This window comes from Globicephala melas, chromosome 20, assembly GCF_963455315.2.
Source record: "Globicephala melas chromosome 20, mGloMel1.2, whole genome shotgun sequence".
NCBI lineage: Eukaryota > Metazoa > Chordata > Mammalia > Artiodactyla > Delphinidae > Globicephala > Globicephala melas.
Genome location: NC_083333.1, coordinates 11,003,077 through 11,023,266, shown reverse-complemented (window position 1 = coordinate 11,023,266; position 20,190 = coordinate 11,003,077). Strand labels below are relative to the sequence as shown.

The window sequence follows — 20,190 nt, the reverse complement described above, 5'->3', positions numbered from 1 at the left end:
TTGTATCTGATACATATATATTTAAATGTATTTATTTTGGAGGGGTCATGGTGGGGGAAGAAGAGGTGTATAGATTGGTTAAAATTTTGCCTTAAATGATGGGTTTTTTGTTGAAACAATTACATGATTCCAGAGTTCATGGAGAGCTGAACTTAATTTAAAAGTTCTCTAAGCAATAGGAGATAGATGGAAGCAGCCGCACTGCCCATGTACTACTCCCCAAAGTGGGCCCCTATCTTTGTTGAACAAAAGAATGATTTGCAGGAAAACTTAGTAAAAATTCTTCTTAATAAATACTGTATTCAGGTAGCAGAGTAACCAAAAATTGTGTCTACCAAGGTGTTTCCTGAAGCAGGCCTGCTGGATCCTTAGGGCTTGTGCTCTTTCTTTCTTTCTTTCCCTTTCCTTCCCTTTCTTTCTTTCTTTTTTTTTTTAAGCAGAAAGATTGTGAAAGTTATTAAGTGAATGTGACCTGGGCTAGTAGTGATGCAGCCCAGGTCACATTCACTTAAGGTTGCCGGCCAGGTCCCGAAGTTGCTTCTCTGTGCATGGGCCCCTGGTGCCCTCTGGTGGCTGAGGGCTAGCACTACGGCCCACTCCCTTTGGGCTTTTGGGCCGAGATTTGAGAGGCCAGGAGTGGGGCTGGGGGGCGGGGAGGTTGTTGTTGACTTTAGGTTCTGTTTGTTTGGTGGAGGAGTGGATAGCAGACAGTTTTATGCAGTTCGGCCCGCCCAAGGGCAGTAGGCGACCTCTCAGCGGCTGTAGTCTGAAGCTCACAGCCACCTTAGACAGAAGTTTCTCGCAAGGCAAGCCCCCCGTGGGCACTTACGTGAGGGTAGATAGGTTTGTAGAAACAAGTTGAAGCCACCCTCTCTCACCTCCATCCCCAGTGAGATGGAGACCAGCCCGCACTGTCCAGTAGGGATCCGCTTTCCAGAAGTGGGCCGGGGTGGGTCCGCCTTCTGGGGCTGTGCTGTCCCCGTGTCTGGTGCAGCCCTTAAGGCCACACGGCTCTACCCCCACAGCAACAGCGGCGGGAGCGGGAGCAGCGGAAGCTGCAGGAGAAGGAGCAGCAGCGGCGGCGCGAGGACATGCAGGCCCTGCGGCGGGAGGAGGAGAGGCGGCAGGCTGAGCGGGAGCAGGTACAGCGCGCCCAGCGCACGCCCCCAGCGCACACCGGACACCCCCCCCCCCCGCCCCCGCTCCCGCTGCCTGCCTCCCCTGCTCCCCAGCCCCCTTCCCCTTCTCCCCCTACCCCGAGATTCCTCCTATCTTTTCCAGCTTCACTCTTTCTCTCTGTTCTCTCCCACCCTTCAACCCCCCACCCTGGCTCCCTGCCCTCCTCCTGTCTCTGTGCCTTCATTCCCATCTCTTTGCCCCACCCCTGCCCCCTGGCCCCTGCACCTTCCCTCGTGGGGCCTACACCCCGGCTTCCTCCTCATTCCCTGCTCTCTGCGGGGCTCATCCCACCCCCAACCCGGCCTCTCTATTACTCTACCGCCTCCTCATCCTCACCCCACTGACCCTGTCCGCCCACTCCTCCGCTGCCGCCGCCGCCCCCCTCTGCCTCTCCCTCTTTCCCTGCCCTTTGCCCCCCACCCCGCCCCCCCAGGAGTATATCCGTCACAGGCTAGAGGAGGAGCAGCGACAGCTCGAGATCCTTCAGCAACAGCTGCTCCAGGAACAGGCCCTACTGCTGGTAACGGGGTCCCCAGCTTCCTCTGGGAAGATGCGTATTCAGTGTCTCTGCTGGAATGGGATGGGAACCCTTCAGGGGAAGGGATTCACCCCAGCATCGAGGGAAGACATCGCCTCTCTAGGCAGTTGGAGAAAAGGAAGGGCATGCGTGCTCTAGCTTCCGGGGCCACACCTTGCTGAGCCCTCTCTCCCTACCCTTGGGCCCAGGAATACAAGAGGAAGCAGCTGGAGGAGCAGCGGCAGTCGGAGCGCCTGCAGAGGCAGCTGCAGCAGGAGCACGCCTACCTCAAGTCCCTGCAGCAGCAACAGCAGCAGATCCTGCCCGGGGACAGGAAGCCCCTGTATCATTACGGTCGGGGCATTAACCCTGCTGACAAACCGGCCTGGGCCCGAGAGGTACTCATTGCCCCCTTTGCCGCCTGAGACTCCATCCGCCTGGGGCCTGATAGCTGCAAGCATGGTCCTTCCGCACAGGCGGGCGCTGGGAAGGGGAAAGGGGCACGCAGCGCAGGTGGAGGGCTGGAGAGGTCTGGACCTCGATTTTGAGAACAGGACAAAAGTTGTCTTGCTTGGCATCCTCTTGCATCACAGGTAGAAGAGAGAACGAGGATGAACAAGCAGCAGAACTCTCCCTTGGCCAAGACCAAGCCAGGCAGCACAGGGCCTGAGCCCCCCGTCCCCCAGGCCTCCCCTGGGCCCCCAGGACCCCTTTCCCAAACTCCTCCTATGCAGAGGCCGGTGGAGCCCCAGGAGGGACCACACAAGGTGAGTCTCTCCCTGTTCCTGTCTTAACACGCAGACGCAGGGGGCCTCACGCAGCACAGCTACATCTCGTGTACACACATGCACACGCCCTTAGCCAGGGATCACAGACCTCAGGATACGTGGGCAGAGACAGGCGGCTGCACACGTCTGTTTCTGTGTCTTACCTGTTCTTGGGCTCTAGGAGCTCCTTTCAATGGATAATTGGAAGCCAGAGGCTTGATTTGCCCCTTCCTCCCAGCCCAAGCCCCAGCTCCCAGGTGGGGACGTGCCACAGAGCAGGCAGCCCACCCTCCCTGGTCTCTCCCCGCAGAGCCTGGTGGCACACCGGGTCCCACTGAAGCCATATGCAGCGCCTGTACCCCGATCCCAGTCCCTGCAGGACCAGCCCACCCGAAACCTGGCTGCCTTCCCAGCCTCACACGACCCCGACCCCGCCGTGCCCGCACCCACTGCCACGCCTAGTGCCCGAGGAGGCGTCGTCCGCCAGAACTCAGACCCCACTTCCGAAGGGCCTGGCCCCAGCCCGAACCCCCCAGCCTGGGTCCGGCCTGATAATGAGGCCCCTCCCAAGGTAAGGACAGCCCTGCTGAGCCGCACAAGGGCAGAGAAATAGTACGGGAGGGGAACGGAGGGGGAGCGGGCGGCAGGCGAGGTAGACACGGGTTCGGGGTTGGAAGGGAACAGAAGGGCGAGGCGTCTAGCACGGCGCGTCCTGCAGGCGTTACCCTGATGTCTGGTGGGCGGGCTGCCACCCGAGTGTGTCCCGGTGATTCCGTGGTGCATATGGGAGTGGAAGAGTGCCCAGGGTGTCTGGGGAGCGCCAGGGGCCAGACTTTCTGGGTCAGATCCCAGCTCTGCTGTTTCTCAGCTTCGTGACCTTAGACAAATTCATTAGCTTCCCCGACCTCAGTCTGCTTCTCCGTAAATGTGGGGAGGGCCTCTTCCAGTGTCTCCATGAGGACAAGTGTCCGCCAGGCGCCCAGCACAGAGCACTGACTCCTTTCTTCTCTCCTCAGGTGCCTCAGAGGACCTCATCTATCGCCACTGCCCTTAACACCAGTGGGGCTGGAGGGTCCCGGCCAGCCCAGGCTGTCCGTGCCAGGTAACCCCTGGGTGCGGGCAGGCGGCAGCCCAGGGAGTGGCGTGGGGGCCAGAGGGGAGTTTGCCAGGTTACCCGCCTAGGGGTGGGCAAGCCCCGACCCAGTCACCTCAGCCCCCTCCCTGCCCCCGCCCCCGGCACCCCTGTGCTCCCTCCACAGACCTCGCAGCAACTCCGCCTGGCAAATCTATCTGCAAAGGCGGGCAGAGCGGGGCAACCCCAAGCCTCCAGGGCCCCCTGCTCAGCCCCCTGGCCCGCCCAACGCTTGTAGGTAATGGAGTTGTCCCCCCACTACTCACTCCCACCCCCACTTCTGCCACCTGCTTCCTCCTGGTGATGGTTCCCTCTGCGGTGCAGCTCAGCCTCCCCAGGCAGAGATACCCCGTCTCCCTGACCCTGCCTCTGCCCCTCCCACAGTAACCCTGACCTCAGGAGGAGCGACCCTGGCTGGGAGCGCTCGGACAGTGTCCTCCCCGCCTCTCACGGGCACCTCCCCCAGGCTGGCTCACTGGAGCGGAACCGGGTGGGAGGTACGTGCACGGGCCTCACGGGCAGCCTCCATCAGGGTGGACCCTGCCTTCAGCTGCTCCCGACTGGGTGGGGGTGGGGTGGGAGGCGGGCTGGGCTTGAGGCCACCCCCTGTGCAGGTGTCAGTGACCTCCCTTCCCCCACCCCGCCACCTCTAGCCTCCAAACTGGACAGCTCCCCGGTGCTCTCCCCTGGGAGCAAAGCCAAGCCCGATGACCACCGCTCGCGGCCAGGCCGGCCCGCAGTAAGTCATCGGGTGGCACCTCCGGCCCTGCCTTCTCCCGGTTTGGGGCTTTGGGGCCGATGTGGAGCCTCTTGAGCCCCAGGGAGCTGGGTTCCAGGGTCAGGGCCTTCATTAATCTGTGACGGGAGGGTCTGTGGGCTAACAGGGGGGTGCTTCTCAGTTACTAACCTTTCTTAACCTCTCTCCTGCCTCTTCCTGGCTGCCCTTTTTCCCCCACGGCCCCTCCCAGAGCTATAAGCGAGCCATTGGTGAGGTTAGTGAGCAGGGGCCTGCTGGCGGGAGCCCCTCCTGTTACCCTGCCCTTCTGTGGCCTCCTTCGTACCACCGCCTCTCCTCTCACGCAGCTCCTCCCCTGCAGGATTTTGTGTTGCTGAAAGAGCGGACCCTGGACGAGGCCCCCCGGCCTCCCAAGAAGGCCATGGACTACTCGTCGTCCAGCGAGGAGGTGGAGAGCAGCGAGGACGACGAGGAGGAGAGCAACGGCGAACCGTCGGAGGGGAGCAGAGATACCCCTGGGGGCCGGTATGGGGCATCCTGGGGGCGGGGGAGTTGCAGCCAGCTTGAGGGAAGGTGGTTCCCTTTTCCCAGAGGAGGGTCCCCGGCTATCACTGCTGGTCAGTTCTTCCTCCCCTTCCCTAGAGAATGGGGTACAGGGCTGGGGGCTGGTGTCCCCAGCTCTCTCTCACTGTCCTGTCAGTCGGGGGGGCCTCTTCAGGTGCCTCTGTGCGGCCAGCCCTCCCCGAGTGCTGGGCAGGGGGCAAGGGCTGCCGGGTGAGGGCTGAGTGTGTCGTGTTCCAACAGACACTGAAGGCGCCAGTCCTCCGGCTCTCGTCTGCTCCCTGTGGCATTCGGGTGGCACTTGGGTGGCAGGCAGGGCCTGGAGGGCCTCCTGACCTTCCTCTCTCCCACAGCAGCGATGGAGACACAGACAGTGTCAGCACCATGGTGGTCCATGACGTGGAGGAGATAGCCGGGACCCAGACCCCCTATGGGGGTGGCACCATGGTGGTCCAGCGCGTGAGTGGGCCCCCCCGTTCTTCCCCAGCCTGCCGTGCACCTCCTTGGCCCCAGCACTGGCCCCCTTCTCTCTGTTCCTTTAGACCCCTGAAGAGGAGCGAAGCCTGCTGCATGCTGATAGCAACGGTTACACGAACCTGCCAGATGTGGTCCAGCCCAGCCACTCGCCCACCGAGAGCAGCAAAGGTCAAAGCCCCCCCTTGAAGGATGGAGGCAGTGATGTAAGTCAGTGAAGGTGGCTCCACAGGGCGAGAAGAGATCACTGGCCGTGGGCAGGAGACCCAGGGGTGCTGGGGGCGCTGTGGTCAGCAGGGTGGAGCCCCGGGGAGCTGGTTGGCCAGGTTACAACAGGAGGGGGAGGGCAAGGGCTGGGGTCTGGTGTGTCTGCCTCACTGCCGCCCCCACCCCGCAGTACCAGTCTCGTGGGCTGGTAAAGGCCCCTGGCAAGAGCTCGTTCACGATGTTTGTGGACCTGGGGATCTACCAGCCTGGAGGCAGTGGGGACACCATCCCCATCACAGGTGAGACGAGAGATCTGGAGATGGCCGTGGGTGGGCCTCTGATGACTGGGCTTCACAAAGCGGTCACGGCCTCCCCTGTGGCCTGAACCTGCCCTGGCACCAAGGGGCCCCCTTGACCCAAGAGAAAAAATGCTCAGTGGTGGCTCAGGGACTCGCATGACAGAACGAGGACTTTGCCAGTCTTTTTGGCCCTGTTTAAACTCCTCCAGGTGCCTCCTCCGTTCTCCAGTCTTTCCTTTTCATTCTGAGTATCCTGGGGTGTGGCGTAAAGAGAGACGGGGTGAGAGGGCTGCAGCCTACTGCCCGTTCCTCTCATCCTTCTGGCAGCCCTGGTGGGTGGAGAGGGCAGTCGGCTCGATCAGCTGCAGTATGACGTGAGGAAAGGCTCTGTGGTCAACGTGAACCCCACCAACACCCGGGCCCACAGTGAAACCCCCGAGATTCGGAAGTACAAGAAGCGCTTCAATTCCGAGATCCTCTGTGCGGCCCTTTGGGGTAAGCCAGGACTGGGAAGGAAAGGAGGGGCCTGGTGTGCCCCCATGCTCCTGGTCAGGCGAGGGCCTGGCTCTGCCTCTGATCTGCCCAAGGGCTCCTATTGCAGGGGTCAACCTGCTGGTGGGCACGGAGAACGGGCTGATGTTGCTGGACCGAAGTGGGCAGGGCAAGGTGTATGGACTCATCGGGCGGCGACGCTTCCAGCAAATGGATGTGCTGGAGGGACTCAACTTGCTCATCACCATCTCAGGTGTGTGTGGAGGGCAGGGCCGGGAGGAGGGCTCAGCCCCTGGGCCCTCCGTCACCACCTTCAGTCTGGGAGGAGGGCAGCCTTGGTCCAGGAGCTGGAAGGTGGGGCCGCACTTTCTCACCCCTCGTGGTTCGCACCCGAAGGACGGCGGGGAGGCAGAAGCTGGACCTCCGATGAGAGGGGTGTGTGTGTCTGTCCCTCAGGGAAAAGGAACAAACTGCGGGTATATTATTTGTCCTGGCTCCGGAACAAGATCCTGCACAATGACCCAGAAGTGGAGAAGAAGCAGGGCTGGACCACTGTGGGGGACATGGAGGGCTGCGGGCACTACCGTGTTGGTGAGGAGGTCACGACACAGTGGCCGGGGCACCTTTGTTTATGAGAAGAGAAAGAAACAGGGGCCTTGGCTAAGAAAGCCTTGTAGCCAGAGATGGGGGGCACACAGCTGGGGGTACAGACAGACCTGTGGGAGGGGCTGCAGCCCAAGAAGGGAAGTTGCTGCATCCCTCTTCCTTCCTGCCCGCAGTGAAATATGAACGCATCAAATTCCTGGTCATCGCCCTGAAGAACTCTGTGGAGGTGTATGCTTGGGCCCCCAAACCTTACCACAAATTCATGGCTTTCAAGGTAACCCCAGCCTCAGCCCCCAACACTGTTTCGAGGTCTGGCTCCTCCACCCGCGTCCCCTAAGCTCTTCTGTCTTCCATAGTCCTTTGCTGACCTCCCACACCGCCCTTTGCTGGTGGACCTGACAGTAGAGGAGGGACAGAGGCTCAAGGTCATCTATGGCTCCAGCGCCGGCTTCCATGCTGTGGATGTCGACTCGGGGAACAGCTATGACATCTACATCCCTGTGCACGTAAGCTTGGCAGGGCTGCGGACAGACTGGGACCACCAGTCTGTGCCCCAGACTTGGGGCCTCCAGCCCACCTTCTCCTCCCAGATCCAGAGCCAGATCACGCCCCACGCCATCATCTTCCTCCCCAACACGGATGGCATGGAGATGCTGCTGTGCTACGAGGATGAGGGCGTCTATGTCAACACGTATGGGCGGATCATTAAGGACGTGGTGCTGCAGTGGGGAGAGATGCCCACCTCTGTGGGTGAGTGAGGTGCCCGCCCTCCAAGCCTGTGTCCCCGACCGAGCTGGGCTGCAGCCCACTCACTGCCCCTCCACTCCCTTCCCCCCCAGCCTATATCTGCTCCAACCAGATCATGGGCTGGGGTGAGAAAGCCATTGAGATCCGCTCCGTGGAGACGGGCCACCTAGACGGGGTCTTCATGCACAAACGGGCCCAGAGGCTCAAGTTCCTGTGTGAGCGGAATGACAAGGTGGGAATGACAAGGGGCCCGGGCTCCTGCACTGGGTGGGCCCCCAGGACCTGGGTCCCTGGGCAGAGCTGGGGGAGGGGTGGTTCTGGGTCTTCCTGGAAGGAGGCCTCCAGGGAGCGCACTGTGTGGTCACAGCTTGCCCTTCCCTCGTCTTCCCTCTCTGAGAACTCTCCAGATTCCTTCATCCGGGAGGTCGGCCTGCTGCCCACTTCCCCGAGTGTCTCCGCCTTTCGGAGGGGCTGGGGGGCACTCTGAGGGACTCCGCTCTGCAGTCTCTCTCTCCCCTTCTCCTGGTTAACTGAGACGCTCCCCCCCCCCCCCCCCCCCCGCATCCCTGATGACTTCTGTTCCTACTCCACCCAGGTGTTTTTTGCCTCAGTCCGCTCCGGGGGCAGCAGCCAAGTTTACTTCATGACCCTGAACCGTAACTGCATCATGAACTGGTGACGGGGCCCTGGACGGGGCTGTCCCGCGTGGACCAGCTCTCCCCCCCCCCCACACCCAGACTTCCCGGGCTGCCCTTCTTTTCCCTCCCTGGGCTTTGCTTTTACTGGTTTGATTCACTGGAGCCTGCTGGGAACGTGACCTCTGACCCCTGATGCTTTTGTGATCACGTGACCATCCTCTTCCCCAACATGTTCTCTCCCCAAAACTGTGCCTGTCCCAACTTCTGGGGAGAGGCACAGCTTCCCCTTACCAGGAATTGAGTGGGCCTAGCCCCACCCCCCCTTCTCCACTTAAGAGGAGAGTGCTTGGGGCTTGGACCCCATACCCCACTGCTGCTGACTCGGCAGGGCCCTGGGCCCCTTTATTTGCACGTCAGGGGAGCCGGCTCCCCCCTTGAATGTACCAGACCCTGGGGGGGGTCACTGGGCCCTAGGTTTTAGGGGGGTCACCAGCCACTCCAGGGGCAGGGACCATTTCCTCATTTTCTGAAAGCACTTTAATGATTCCCCTCCCCCCAAACCCCAGGGAATGGAGGGGGGACCCCGCCAGCCAAAACATTTACCCCTTTCCAACCCCTGTCTCTTGTAGCCTCTGCCCTTCCCTGGTGGAGGGAGGGAGCAGGGAGCGCTCACCCTCCATACCCCCTTGCTTGCATCTGTATATAGTGTGAGCAGCGAGTAGCCCCAGCCCCTCCCTGCCCCCACCACTCCCCAATGTAGTGGCCTTGGAGATCTCCGTTTGTTAATAAAGACCATTCAACCAGCTCCCACCATTTCAGGCCTTACGTTATTCTGTTTTCTCTCAGCATCCCAGGTACTAGCCAGGGCCCACCAGCATTGCTGGGATGAAGGGGGCACGGTGGTGTGGAATCTGCAGTCAGTGAGCCTTGGTGGAGAGGGGGTGGATGGGCACTGCTGGGCCGAGGAAACCTAGAGGAAACAACTGAGGGAGGGCGAGGGCATCCTCAGGCTTAAACCTGTGGGGCCCTGCACAGGGGCCATTTGGTTTCCACCCACTCCAGCCTGGCCAGGCCATGAAGGCGCCTGGCTCGAGCCTCTCTATATGCAAGTCCTGCATGGGGCGGGGTCGCTCCTGTTTGGCAACAAATGGATAAAGATCTCTTAGAGGCTCACAGGGCTAGAGGGTCACATGGAGCTGGGACCCAAGAAAAACTGGGAGGTCGGGAAGAATGAATTGAGGATGGTTCTTGCCTTCCGGAGGGCTGACATGCAAGAGCCTTCCTGAACCATCTGCCAACTCCGGCTGCTGTCTGCCCGGTGGCCAGACCTACGTACGTGCGCACATACGACTCTCGCGAGGCTGAATACAGATTTATCATTGGCAGTACGAAAGGATCGTAATAAAGCAGCGGGAGCAACTTGTTTTCCAGATTTCCTCCTGGAGATGGGTGGGAACGTTTGTCACCGTGGCTGCAGGCTCACAGCTACATACAGGGCGGGTAGGGCAGTTCGGGCACTTGGTTGAAGTAGGCCCCGAGGAAGATGAGGCAGGAGCCAACAAGGAAGAGCACCAGAGCGGCCCAGAAGCAGATGTTGTCGAGGGCCTTCCCCATGCGCACCCAGTCGGACACCTCCTGGGGAAGGGGCGGGCAAAGCTGAGTCCCTAGAAGCAGCAGGAGCCTGGTGCACGAGTCAGGGAGAGCGGAGGCCCCCAGCAGCTCCCCACCCAGCCTCTCCGGCTCCTGCCCCACCTCGCCGGTGGCCTCCTGGTCTCGCGTGCTCTCGGCCACGAAGTTCACGGCATCCACACAGCAGCGGATCTCGGGGGCGGCGGCGCCCAGGCTCTGGCAGAGGGCAGCTGGTGGGAGCGACCCCGGGGTTGGGGGGTGATTAGGAGCCTCTCCCGCTGCAGGTGCCCCCATTGGCCCGCTCGGACCACTGCTCACCAGTCCAGGTCCTGTGCCGGTGCCTCTGCCCCTCAAACATGAGCTCGCTCCGCGGCTTTTTCAGTATCAGCTCCTCCGCGCGGAGCAGTAGGCCCAAGGACGACGCCCGCCTTGGGGGCGAGGCGGCCCGGGAGACCTCGGGAGGTGCGCCCGAGCCCAGGAGTTGGGGCAGCAGCTCCAGTAAGACCTGGGGTTGGGTGGGTGGGCGGCCGGTGGGGGGGTGCGGCCGGGAGGTTAGCTCGAAGCCCCGCCTCCCGCCCGGAGCCCCCTCCACCCGGTGCTTACGTGGCGCAGCCGCGGGGACATGGCGTGAGTGGTGGGCGTCCGACAAGACACGTTGAGCACGATGACGCAATTCATGACAATGAGCGTGGCAACCACCATGACGAAAATGAGGTACCTGAGGAGCCCGGAGTTCGTGACGTCGCAGCTTCCCCACTTACCCTGAGCCACAGAGCGGGCCACTAGTCCTCTAACCTCACAAACGCACCTCTCCGCAAGGAGTGGAGTTACGCCCCTTAGCTGCTGCTCCTCTGCGGGGCCAGACGCGTCCCCCCCGCCCTTCTCCCCCCTCGCACCGCCGGTGGCAACCATGAAGGATACCCCCAGCTCCCTGGAAACCCTGCTGTGGGTCTGCCACTTCCACAGCTCCACGGAGGTGCGCCTACGCCGATACCCACCCTCCACCCCCAAGGGTAGCACCTTGAAACGCTCTGGGAAGGTTTCCAGCGTCCCATTACCTCTGACCTCTGACCTGATGACCCCACAGTCCCTGTGCTTTTCCAGGCGGCCCTCCAGCCCCCACTTCTATCTTCCCTGGAACTTGTGGCCGCGGCCCATGAATATCTGGAGCAGCGGTTCGGAGAGCCGAAGTCCCTGGAGCCGCGAGAGCCAGAGAAGCCGCCCGCCCCGAAGCCCACCCTGGAGCTGGTGCTAAGAGAAGCCGCGGCCACCGTAGTGAACTTCGGGGCCACCTCGTTAGAGGTGGGGTGCCGGGGGTGCTGAGGAGGGGCGGGGAAGGGGGATCGAGCGGCAGGAGCAGGGACCTCTGCACCCCCGCCAACTCTTGCACCCCCGCTGCAGATCTCAGCCCTGTGGGTGCAGCAGGAGGTGCGGCGACTAGACGCCGGGGATCCAAGTGGAGCCCTGGCCCGGGTAGCCCAGGCCGCGGGGCAGGGGGCTCGGCAAGCGGGGTCTGCGGCAGGCGCGAGCGCCCGGCTTCTGCTCCAGGGGGCGCGGCTATGCCTCTGTGGACGAGGTCTGCAGGGATCCGCCTAATTCCTGCAACAGTGGCGACGCCAGCTGGGCCTCGGCACCCCCGGGGAACCGGTGAGTTCAAGATGAGGGGAGAGGTGGGGGCCAGGGGCGGCGGGGCTGGGTGGGCACTAAGCCGGCCCGCCCCCAACAGAGATACTCCGGAGACCTCCAGGTGGCGTCCAGCAGCATTACGGAGGACGGGGGACCGGAAAAGCCACCACCATCCCAGCCCCACCCCGCATCTAAATAAAGCCCAGGCGGGGATGAGGCAGCTGAGGCTTCTCCCAGAGTCATTAGGTTTGGGCCCTCCCAACGAGCCCCTTGGCTCCACCCCATGCTCATCTGGCTCCGCCCTTCACACTGGCCACGCCCCACGTAGGCACCACCGGGATCCACCCTGCGCCCACCTGCCCAGCAGCGGCACGCTCAGAGATGTCTCTGGGATTTTCTGGGCAATTAGGAACAAGAAGACGGTCTGGGCGAGCAGGACGTTGATGGAGACGGTGCATTTCTGGCCGCCGGCTGGAGGGAGTACCTGGTGAGAGCAGGCCCCGCCCCCCAGGAGGGAGCCCGGGTTTGGGGTCTGGGCGACTACATACCCTGTGCCGGCAGGAAATAGGCGAGCAGTACTAGGCCCGAGATGAGCACGCAAGGCACGATGATGTTAATAACGTAGAAGAGCGGCTTCCGGCGAATGATGAGCGTGTAGATGACTTCAGTGTCCCCTGGACCATCATTAGAGCCACCGTCGTAGCGGCGGATCACCCCGGGGCAGAAGTCGATGGCCCACTCCCCGTTCTCTGCGGGACGGGAGGCGCGGTCAGCTGGCTCTCGGAGGTGGGGCGCGCTGCTCTGCTCTCCGTCCCCTCATCTGACCGCGGGGGGCCTGCAACTCCAGGCGAGGAGAGGATGCAAACCGTCTGGACAAGGGTGGGTGGGGCAAGTGGTCTGGATTGTTTGGGCTGGTCAGAAAGGGGCATTCCCAGAGAGATTAGGGAACCACCACAAGCGAGCAAGCTGGACTAGTCCGACGATCAAGAATGATTTCAGGAAAGGGTCAAGTTAAAGCAGGGTTGCCAAGTCAATCCCAGCATCGATGGTTTGGGGCAGCCCCACTCTGCAAGTCCCCTCTCTGGACCCGTCTAGAAGCGAGTTTTTTGGAGCAGGAGGGGGCCTCACCAGTATAGGCCTCAGTGTCGATATCTATGTTGCTGATGGTGTCGCCATCGTCGTCCACAGCAAAGACGAGCTCCACCTCTTCTGCATTGTACGTCTGCGAGCTGCGGAGCCGGGGCCATGACCCCCCCACCACAGAGGCTGGGACTCGGGCCTCAGCCTCAGGCCCCGCCCTAGAAGGATCTGGCAGGGGAATTAAGCTCCACCCGTCAACCCAGGCCTCGCCCCCACACCTGGGTTTCTACACTTACTTCTAACCCGCTAGGGCGGCCTTACCCCATTCGAATGTCTAGCTCCACCTCCAGCACAAAGCCCCGCCCCGGATTAGAAGTTCCTCCCCCCCGCCCACACCTGGCCCCACCCCCTGCCCCCGTAATTCCACAAAGGTCCGGGCCGCTTCCCACCGGAAAACAAGAGAGCAGTTCTGCCAGTCGAAAGGGAAGTAGGTGACCTCCACGGCGCAGATACTTCGGTAGATGGCCGGGGGCAGCCAGCTCACGTAGCCGCCCTCCGAGACCAGCACGTTGGCTTCATAGGCCACACCGAACTGGCCGTCGATACTGTGGGCTCCGGGAAACCAAGGGTTTGCGCAGATCTGTGGCCCCCTCTCTCTCCAAGCAACCTGCCCCAACCAGGTCCAGCCCAGCCCCCCGGGCCTCGGCTTCCCTCCAGTCTGGCCCCGTCCTCACTTGTTTTCCAGCACAATCTCTGGCAGCCATACGAGTTCTGAAGGGACCCGCAGGGTTTCTATGCCCCCAAAATCGCCCTTGCTGTAGTTGAGTCGGTAATCATGCCAGTCCTAAGGGTGGGGGAAGGGGAGGGGGACGGAAGGACGTGTGCCTTGGTACCCAAGAGGAGTTTGGGAGAAAAGGGTCCCCTGGACAAGACCTCACACTGTTCCCCACACTCCACTCACGATTCCAATCCAGACGCTGGTGGTGAGGGTCTCCTCTTTCTCATTCTGCGGATGGGAGATTAGGATGATGGAAGCCAGCTTTAGGATAGAGCTCAGCGGTTGGGACCAGAAGTGGGACTTTAGGCTCAGAGATGGCACTTGGGGTGACGGTGGGGGTATCTTACCAGTGAGATGAGGTTGGTCAGGGTGACTTTGAGGGTGATGGTGACAGTGTCCTCAGGCTTCTGCACTGGTCGGCGTCCTGGGTCATAGTTGTCGAAGAGGTGGTGGTAAAGACGCAGCTCCTCGTTCTTCCCTTCACCTCTGCCTGGGGGTGGGGCCAAGCAGTGGGGTCACTGGAAACGGAGAGGCTAAGGAGCCTCTCCTCTCTGTCTCTGGATCTGCATGGCTCTGCTTCTCTGTCTGTCTCTGTCTGAGGCTGTGTATTTTTCCGTGTGTCTCCCAAACCAGTGATGTGCCTGGGGACCAAATATCGTGTCTCCGTCTACATCTCAGTCTGTCTTTGTCCTGTCCCTTTACGTCAGTATCCTGTGTGTGTGTCCGACCACTTCCCCCGACCCTGGTCCATACCGAGCAGCTGCAAGAGGAGCAGGGCACTGAGCAGAGTCCCTGCCATCCCACGGTCTGGTCCCCGGGGTTATTCTGAGTTTGGCAAGCTCCGACGGGGGCAGGCCAGGGTGCTGTGAGTGCGGGGGAAGGGGCTGTTAGTGGAGGAGGGTGTTAGTTCCGGGCTGGGTTAGGGACTGACACCTAATCCTCTTACTACCCCTACGGCGGCAGCCAGGGACATCCTGGCTTCTTCCAGAGGCAGCTGCCCCATCCTGAGTTCCCTGCCCTCACCCCATCCCAGCAGCCTTTGCCTGGGCTTCGGCCAGCTCCCCAGCCACAGACCCAATCCCCTCATGACTGAAACAGGCCTGATGCAGGTGGACAGGTCTTTTAAGAAACACCTGGAACCACAAGCCTGGCAGTGGGGGTGGAGGGCCCTGCTTTCCAGTAATGCACTGGTGTCCTTTGAGTCAGCTGCCCTGTGCAGGTGACATCGCTTGCCGCCCATACTCACCACCACCCACAGCCCAGCCAAGGTCACGCTAATGCAGTTTCTGCCGGCAGAGTTTGGCAAAAGCAGAGCGTCCATAAAATCTGGTAATGAGACAGGTGGTCACAGGGAGTTAGTCTGCAGTAACAAACTCCACCTGGCAAAGGAGAGGGTGCCACAGTACAGGGCCCACCTTCTCCTGCAACCCATCCCCATGTCTGCCCACTCTCAGCCGGTCGGGGGCGGGGGGCGGGGGGCGGAGCACTCACCGGAGACATCAGTTTCTCATCTCTCTGCTGCCACCTTGTGGCCACATATGAAAGTACTGTCTTCCCCACCCCAAACACACACACACACACACACCTTTCAGTCTTTCCTAAGTCTCCTTGGACCACCCTAGTCAGTCACTGGAAATGCTTATTTAAAATTCAGTTTCCTAGGCTCCATCCCCAAAGAATCCCAATTTAGTAAGATGGCAGAGATAGGGTGCCAGGAATCTGCTTTATTTAAGAAACTCCCCATGTTTCCTTACGGGGTAGGAAGCACTTTTTCTGCCTTACACACTGCTTCCTCACACCGATCCAGCAAAGCAGTTACCTTCGTCCAGAATGTATGAAAGAGGACTCCAGGTCAGGTCCAAGGTCACGTTACTGAGTCCAAGCGCCTTCTGCTCACCTCATGACAGGCCAATAAATCAAGTGACAAATTGTTGGGGCAAGGAATAGCAACTTTATTTGGAAAGCCAGTAGACCAAAAAGATGGTGGACTAGTGTCTCAATGAACTATCTTCCCTGAGTCAGAATTCAGGCTTCTTTTATGCTAAAAGGTGAGGAGGTAGTCCTGGTTCCTGCCAGACTCTGGAGGGGATATGTTAATTTCCTCCCCCCTGGACTTCCCTGGTGGTGCAGTGGTTGGGAGTCCACCTGCCAATGCAGGGCACACGGGTTCAAGCTCTGGTCGGGGAAGATCCAACATGCCGCGGAGCAGCTAAGCCTGTGGGTCACAACTGCTGAAGCCCATGCACCTGGAGCCCGTGCTCCGCAACAAGAGAAGCCACCGCCGTGAGAGGCCCGTGCACCGCAACGAAGAGTAGTCCCCACTCGCTGCAACTGGGGAAAGCCCGTGTGCAGCAACGAAGACCCAACACACAGCCAAGAAAACAAAAAATTTCTTCCTTCCTGCAGCCACTTATAGGTGGACCCTGTCAGGATGTTTCCCGTGAGCTAAACAAAGGTATTTTAGCTTAATGCTCATTACCTGGGAGGCAGGGTTCCCAGAGATGGGCCATTATGTATGATTTAAACAAAGGTATTTTAGCTTCATGCTCATTACCTGGGAGGCAGGGTTCCCAGAGATGGGCCATTATGTATGATTTAAGCTTATAGGCAACATTCTTTTAGTAATTAATGTAATAGAACACAAAGGTTCTTCCCTACTGTCAATGATCCATTCCACAATCCTGTGGGAAAAAGGACAAAGACCGCTCTACTACCTGCTGGACACGGGTGACAAAGAGGTGATTATGGGATGGAACTGATCAGCCTTGGACAGGGACTCCTTAAAATCTTTAGTCAGTTGTACAATTCCCTTTCCTTTTTTATCTACAACTGTTTGAACCTGATGAAACCCCTTAGCCCTTTGTTGTCTAATTTGCAATTTAATTGGGGGTATTGGTTCCAGTTCCCAATACTTATCTATTAATTAACTTGGTGCCAGAATTACACTAAATTCCTGTGCTATTTGGACAAAATTAAACAAATAGGTTGACCCTTCTTCAGCTACAATGAAATTTTTTAAAGTATTAAGATTATAAAGAGCAACCTTAAGTCATCTAAGGGTTCACAAACCCATTACTCTCTAGGCGTCTCAGAAATTGGGTCATGGGCTTCCTTGGTGGCTCAGTGGTTCAGAATCTGCCTGTACCGCAAAAAAAAAAAAAAAAAAAAAAAGGGGGAATGGGGCTTCCCTGGTAGTGCAGTGGTTAAGAATCCGCCTGCCAATGCAGGGTACACGGGTTCGAGCCCTGGTCCGGGAAGATCCCACATGCTGCAGAGCAACTAAGCCCGAGCACCACAACTACTGAAGCCCGTGCTTCACAACAAGAGAAGCCACCACAATGACAAGCCCGCGCACCACAACGAAGAGTTGCCCCCGCTCTCTGCAACTAGAGAAAGACCGCACGCAGCAACGAAGACCCAACGCAGCCAAAAATAAAATAAATAAATTTATATATTAAAAAAATCCTGTGTTAGTTCCTGGGGCACAGGGACCTGGTGTGGTATCACGATCTAAGATGCGACCCAATTGGGGCCAGGAGGCACTCCTGGGGCAGGGCAATTTCCCTTATGCTGTTATCCCATAGGGGCCTGAATGCAAACGGCCAGCAGACTGGGCTTCTACAGATGCAGAGTCCTTTCTCCCCCCTCAGACTTGTTCACAGGGAGGACCCGCTGTATGAAAGGAGAATGGTCGTTAATCAGGCCAGGGAAGCAACTCCACCTAACAGACCCACGAGGTACACCTGAAGCCCACTGGACCCTGATGAGAGAGGAATGCCCTTATCAGAGCACTACCATGAGTGCATCTTGGCAAGGCTTTGAAAAGGGGAATCCAAGCAAGATTTTGAACGAAATTCAGCAAAAACCAAATGAAGATTTATCAGGCCTACAGATGTTACACTGATGCAGATCCTGAGGCCCCTGAAAATACTGGAATGGTAAATTTGATCTTCATTGGGCAAAGCGCCCCAGACATAACAAAATTACGAAAGTTAGATGGTAAATTTGGAACAAACCCTTCTCCGTTGGTAGATCTTGCTTTTAAAGGGTTCAACAACAGAGAACAACAGAAGAAAGAAGATGCAAAAGACAACGCCATTTTTCTGTCAGTGGCACTCGCCAGAAGGTGAGTGACCCAAAGAGAGGTCAGCCACCATTGGGAAAGGGACAAATGCACTTATTGTAAGGAGGAAAGGTACTGGAAAAAAAGGTTGCCATAGGCTAAATAGGAAGGAAACCAATAAAAGTCAGGAGGCTCTCAGATGGTAGAAAGAGAGGAACACCCTGATGAACAAAGAGGCCCGGCGGGGGGGCTCCCTTGGACTTGAGGTGCCCAATTCCAATTTCCCCACAGGAGCACCAGGTAAAATTGACAGTGGGGAATGAGCTGATTAACTTTGTTACAGGTGCAACATACTCTGGTAAACATCAAGGTGGCACAGAAAACATCTCAATCCATCCCAGTCACAGGAGTCCTTGGAGGGGCACAAAATTGCTCATTCTTACAACCTTTAGAATGCCAGGTAGGGAACCTTACCCCGAAATAGTTTCTTATAGATGCCAGAGTATCCAGTCCATCTTCTGGGGCAAGATCTCCTGTGTAGAAAAGGACAAAGAAGGGCCAAAGCGTGGGGTTTCAGACCTCCCCAGATGGGGACTCAGCACAGAGGAACCTGGCAAACAGACTTCACTCAAATCCTCGAGCTGCAGGAAATTTCAGATAACCTGCTAGTATGAGTGGACACTTTGTCACGATGGGTGGAAGCATAGCCCACCTGGACAGAAAAAGCCTCAGGAGTGTTTAAAGCCCTCCTTAAGGAAATAATCTCCCAACTTGGATTAAGGCATTACAAATTAATTGGAAAATATATTTATCCTGGAGACCACAACTAATAGGAAAAACCAAGGAAATGAACGATACATTAAAAAGGAGCATGGCTAAAATACGTCGAGAGACTAATTTAACTCGGGATAAGGCCTTGCCAGTTGCCCTGCAACTCTGGGATCAGAGTGGCTCCCAGAAGCAGGCTTAAATTAAGCCCCTTTGAAATGCTGTACAGTAGGCCATTCAAGGTGTCTGCCCAGACAGGAGAATCTGCAAATGCTCTAAAAGACCCAGCAATTGCCAATTATATTAAAACTTTGGGCACTATACTAACCTCTGTTCATGAGTTTGCCTCCAGCAGGTCTGCCTACCCAACGTAGCCTTAGCCTTACATCCGTTTTGACCTGGGACCGAGTCTTCCTTAAAACCTGGAGAGAACCAGGGCCTGAACTTCAGCTGACTGCAAGGTGAATAGGACCACACATAGTATTACTTACCACACACTTGTCTGTAAAGTTAGCTGGGGTAAAGCCATGGATGCATCGTCACACTCGGATTAAAGCAGCACCACTGTCATCAAAAAATGACCCAATTTCTTTTTTTAATTTGTATTTAAAGTAACTCCTTTATTTATTTATTTATTTTGCGGTATGTGGGCCTCTCACTGTTGTGGCCTCTCCCGTTGCGGAGCACAGGCTCCGGATGCGCAGGCTCAGCGGCCATGGCTCACGGGCCCAGCCGCTCCACGGCAATGTGGGATCTTCCCGGACCGGGGCATGAACCCGCGTCCCCTACATCGGCAGGCGGACTCTCAACCACTGCGCCACCAGGGAAGCCCTATTTATTTATTTTTGACTGTGTTGGGTCTTCGTTGCTGTGCGTGGGCTTTCTCTAGTTGTGGCGAGCGGGGGCCACTCTTCATCGCGGTGCGCGGGCCTCTCACTATCGCAGCCTCTCGTTGCAGAGCACAGGCTCCACACGCGCAGGCTCAGCCGCCATGACTCACGGGCCCAGCCGCTCCGCGGCATGTGGGATCTTCCCGGACCGGGGCACGAACCCGTGTCCCCTGCATCGGCAGGCGGACTCTCAACCACTGCGCCACCAGGGAAGCCCCCCATTTTTTAAAGACATAAATACAAAACAAACAGCGCAGGGACTTCCCTGGTGGTCCAGTGGTTAAGACTCTGCACTCCCAGTGCAGGGGGCCCGGGTTCAATCCCTGGTCGGGGAACCTGCATGGGGCAACTAAGATCCAGCGCAGCCAAAAACAACAACAACAACAACAACAACAGAAACCCCAAAAAACAAAAACACCCAGCACACACAAACCAGCACATCCAAAGAAACGAGCCAGTTCACAAATCGGGTAAAAGTCCACCAACTATTCCCTCTCATCCTCTTTCCAACATGGTACCCCACTCAAATACAAAACAAATTAACTCATTCTAGAGAAAAAAATCCCCAAACAGAGAGGAAATAAAGTTTCCAGCTTTACACACTGGAGTGACTTACCCTACAGTATGGAGCCCATTGGCTCCCAGATGTTGATTCCTTTGTTCCAACTGCCAAGAGCTGGGACAGCCAGTGCAGCTTCCGGGAACTTTAAAAGGAACATCCTCAGGACAAGCGGTCCTAGCAGCTGCTAGGGCCTTACCCAAAAATTCCCCAAGCAGAGCTGGCTGGCTTATACTGCTTGCCATACGACAGGCCAACAGATCGAGGAACAGGTTGCTGGGGCAGGGAATCGTGACTTTATTCAGAAAGCTGGCAGACTGAGAAGATGGCGGACCAGCGTCCCACTGAACCATCTTCCCCGAGTTAGAATTCAGGCTCCTTTTATACTAAGAGGAGGGGATAAAATCCTGGTTCTGGTCAGACTCCAGAAGGGATTTATTCC

The 20,190-nt window shown here is 58.1% G+C and overlaps 3 protein-coding genes across 15 annotated transcripts in view; 2 read left to right on the top strand and 1 right to left on the bottom strand.

The window, feature by feature from the left end:
- The window catches only part of MINK1 (misshapen like kinase 1), a 48,202-nt gene extending 39,034 nt beyond the window's left edge, over positions 1-9,168 (top strand). For 2 of the 13 annotated variants that reach the window (XM_060290436.2, XM_060290438.2), the window contains 22 exons: positions 1,026-1,142; positions 1,613-1,699; positions 1,906-2,094; positions 2,290-2,463; positions 2,774-3,034; positions 3,480-3,565; positions 3,723-3,833; positions 3,980-4,092; positions 4,249-4,334; positions 4,564-4,587; positions 4,693-4,856; positions 5,246-5,351; positions 5,435-5,572; positions 5,764-5,872; positions 6,200-6,367; positions 6,474-6,617; positions 6,821-6,955; positions 7,144-7,244; positions 7,327-7,476; positions 7,561-7,720; positions 7,810-7,949; positions 8,313-9,168. In XM_060290436.2, coding sequence (XP_060146419.1) covers positions 1,026-1,142; positions 1,613-1,699; positions 1,906-2,094; positions 2,290-2,463; positions 2,774-3,034; positions 3,480-3,565; positions 3,723-3,833; positions 3,980-4,092; positions 4,249-4,334; positions 4,564-4,587; positions 4,693-4,856; positions 5,246-5,351; positions 5,435-5,572; positions 5,764-5,872; positions 6,200-6,367; positions 6,474-6,617; positions 6,821-6,955; positions 7,144-7,244; positions 7,327-7,476; positions 7,561-7,720; positions 7,810-7,949; positions 8,313-8,396 — 2,847 coding nt within the window. In that variant the 3' untranslated portion in view covers positions 8,397-9,168. The remainder of the gene's footprint in view (positions 1-1,025; positions 1,143-1,612; positions 1,700-1,905; positions 2,095-2,289; positions 2,464-2,773; positions 3,035-3,479; positions 3,566-3,722; positions 3,834-3,979; positions 4,093-4,248; positions 4,335-4,563; positions 4,588-4,692; positions 4,857-5,245; positions 5,352-5,434; positions 5,573-5,763; positions 5,873-6,199; positions 6,368-6,473; positions 6,618-6,820; positions 6,956-7,143; positions 7,245-7,326; positions 7,477-7,560; positions 7,721-7,809; positions 7,950-8,312) is intronic. The other 11 variants (XM_060290439.1, XM_060290437.1, XM_030862160.2 and 8 more) reach the window with 11 other exon arrangements.
- Positions 9,169-9,710: 542 nt separating this feature from the next.
- On the bottom strand, positions 9,711-14,219 carry CHRNE (cholinergic receptor nicotinic epsilon subunit). Its single transcript, XM_060290775.1, has 12 exons — positions 14,210-14,219; positions 13,816-13,958; positions 13,652-13,696; positions 13,425-13,534; positions 13,140-13,295; positions 12,739-12,839; positions 12,159-12,359; positions 11,967-12,081; positions 10,588-10,702; positions 10,303-10,489; positions 10,108-10,214; positions 9,711-9,990 (listed from the first exon to the last, which is right to left on the bottom strand). Exons 1-12 carry the CDS (start codon positions 14,217-14,219, stop codon positions 9,841-9,843), a joined length of 1,440 nt encoding a protein of 479 aa, XP_060146758.1. The 3' UTR covers positions 9,711-9,840.
- On the top strand, positions 10,895-11,809 carry C20H17orf107 (chromosome 20 C17orf107 homolog). Its single transcript, XM_030862319.2, is given in 4 exon segments — positions 10,895-10,960; positions 11,089-11,286; positions 11,386-11,631; positions 11,711-11,809. Coding segments are annotated over 4 exon segments (609 nt in total).
- Positions 14,220-20,190: the final 5,971 nt, after the last annotated feature.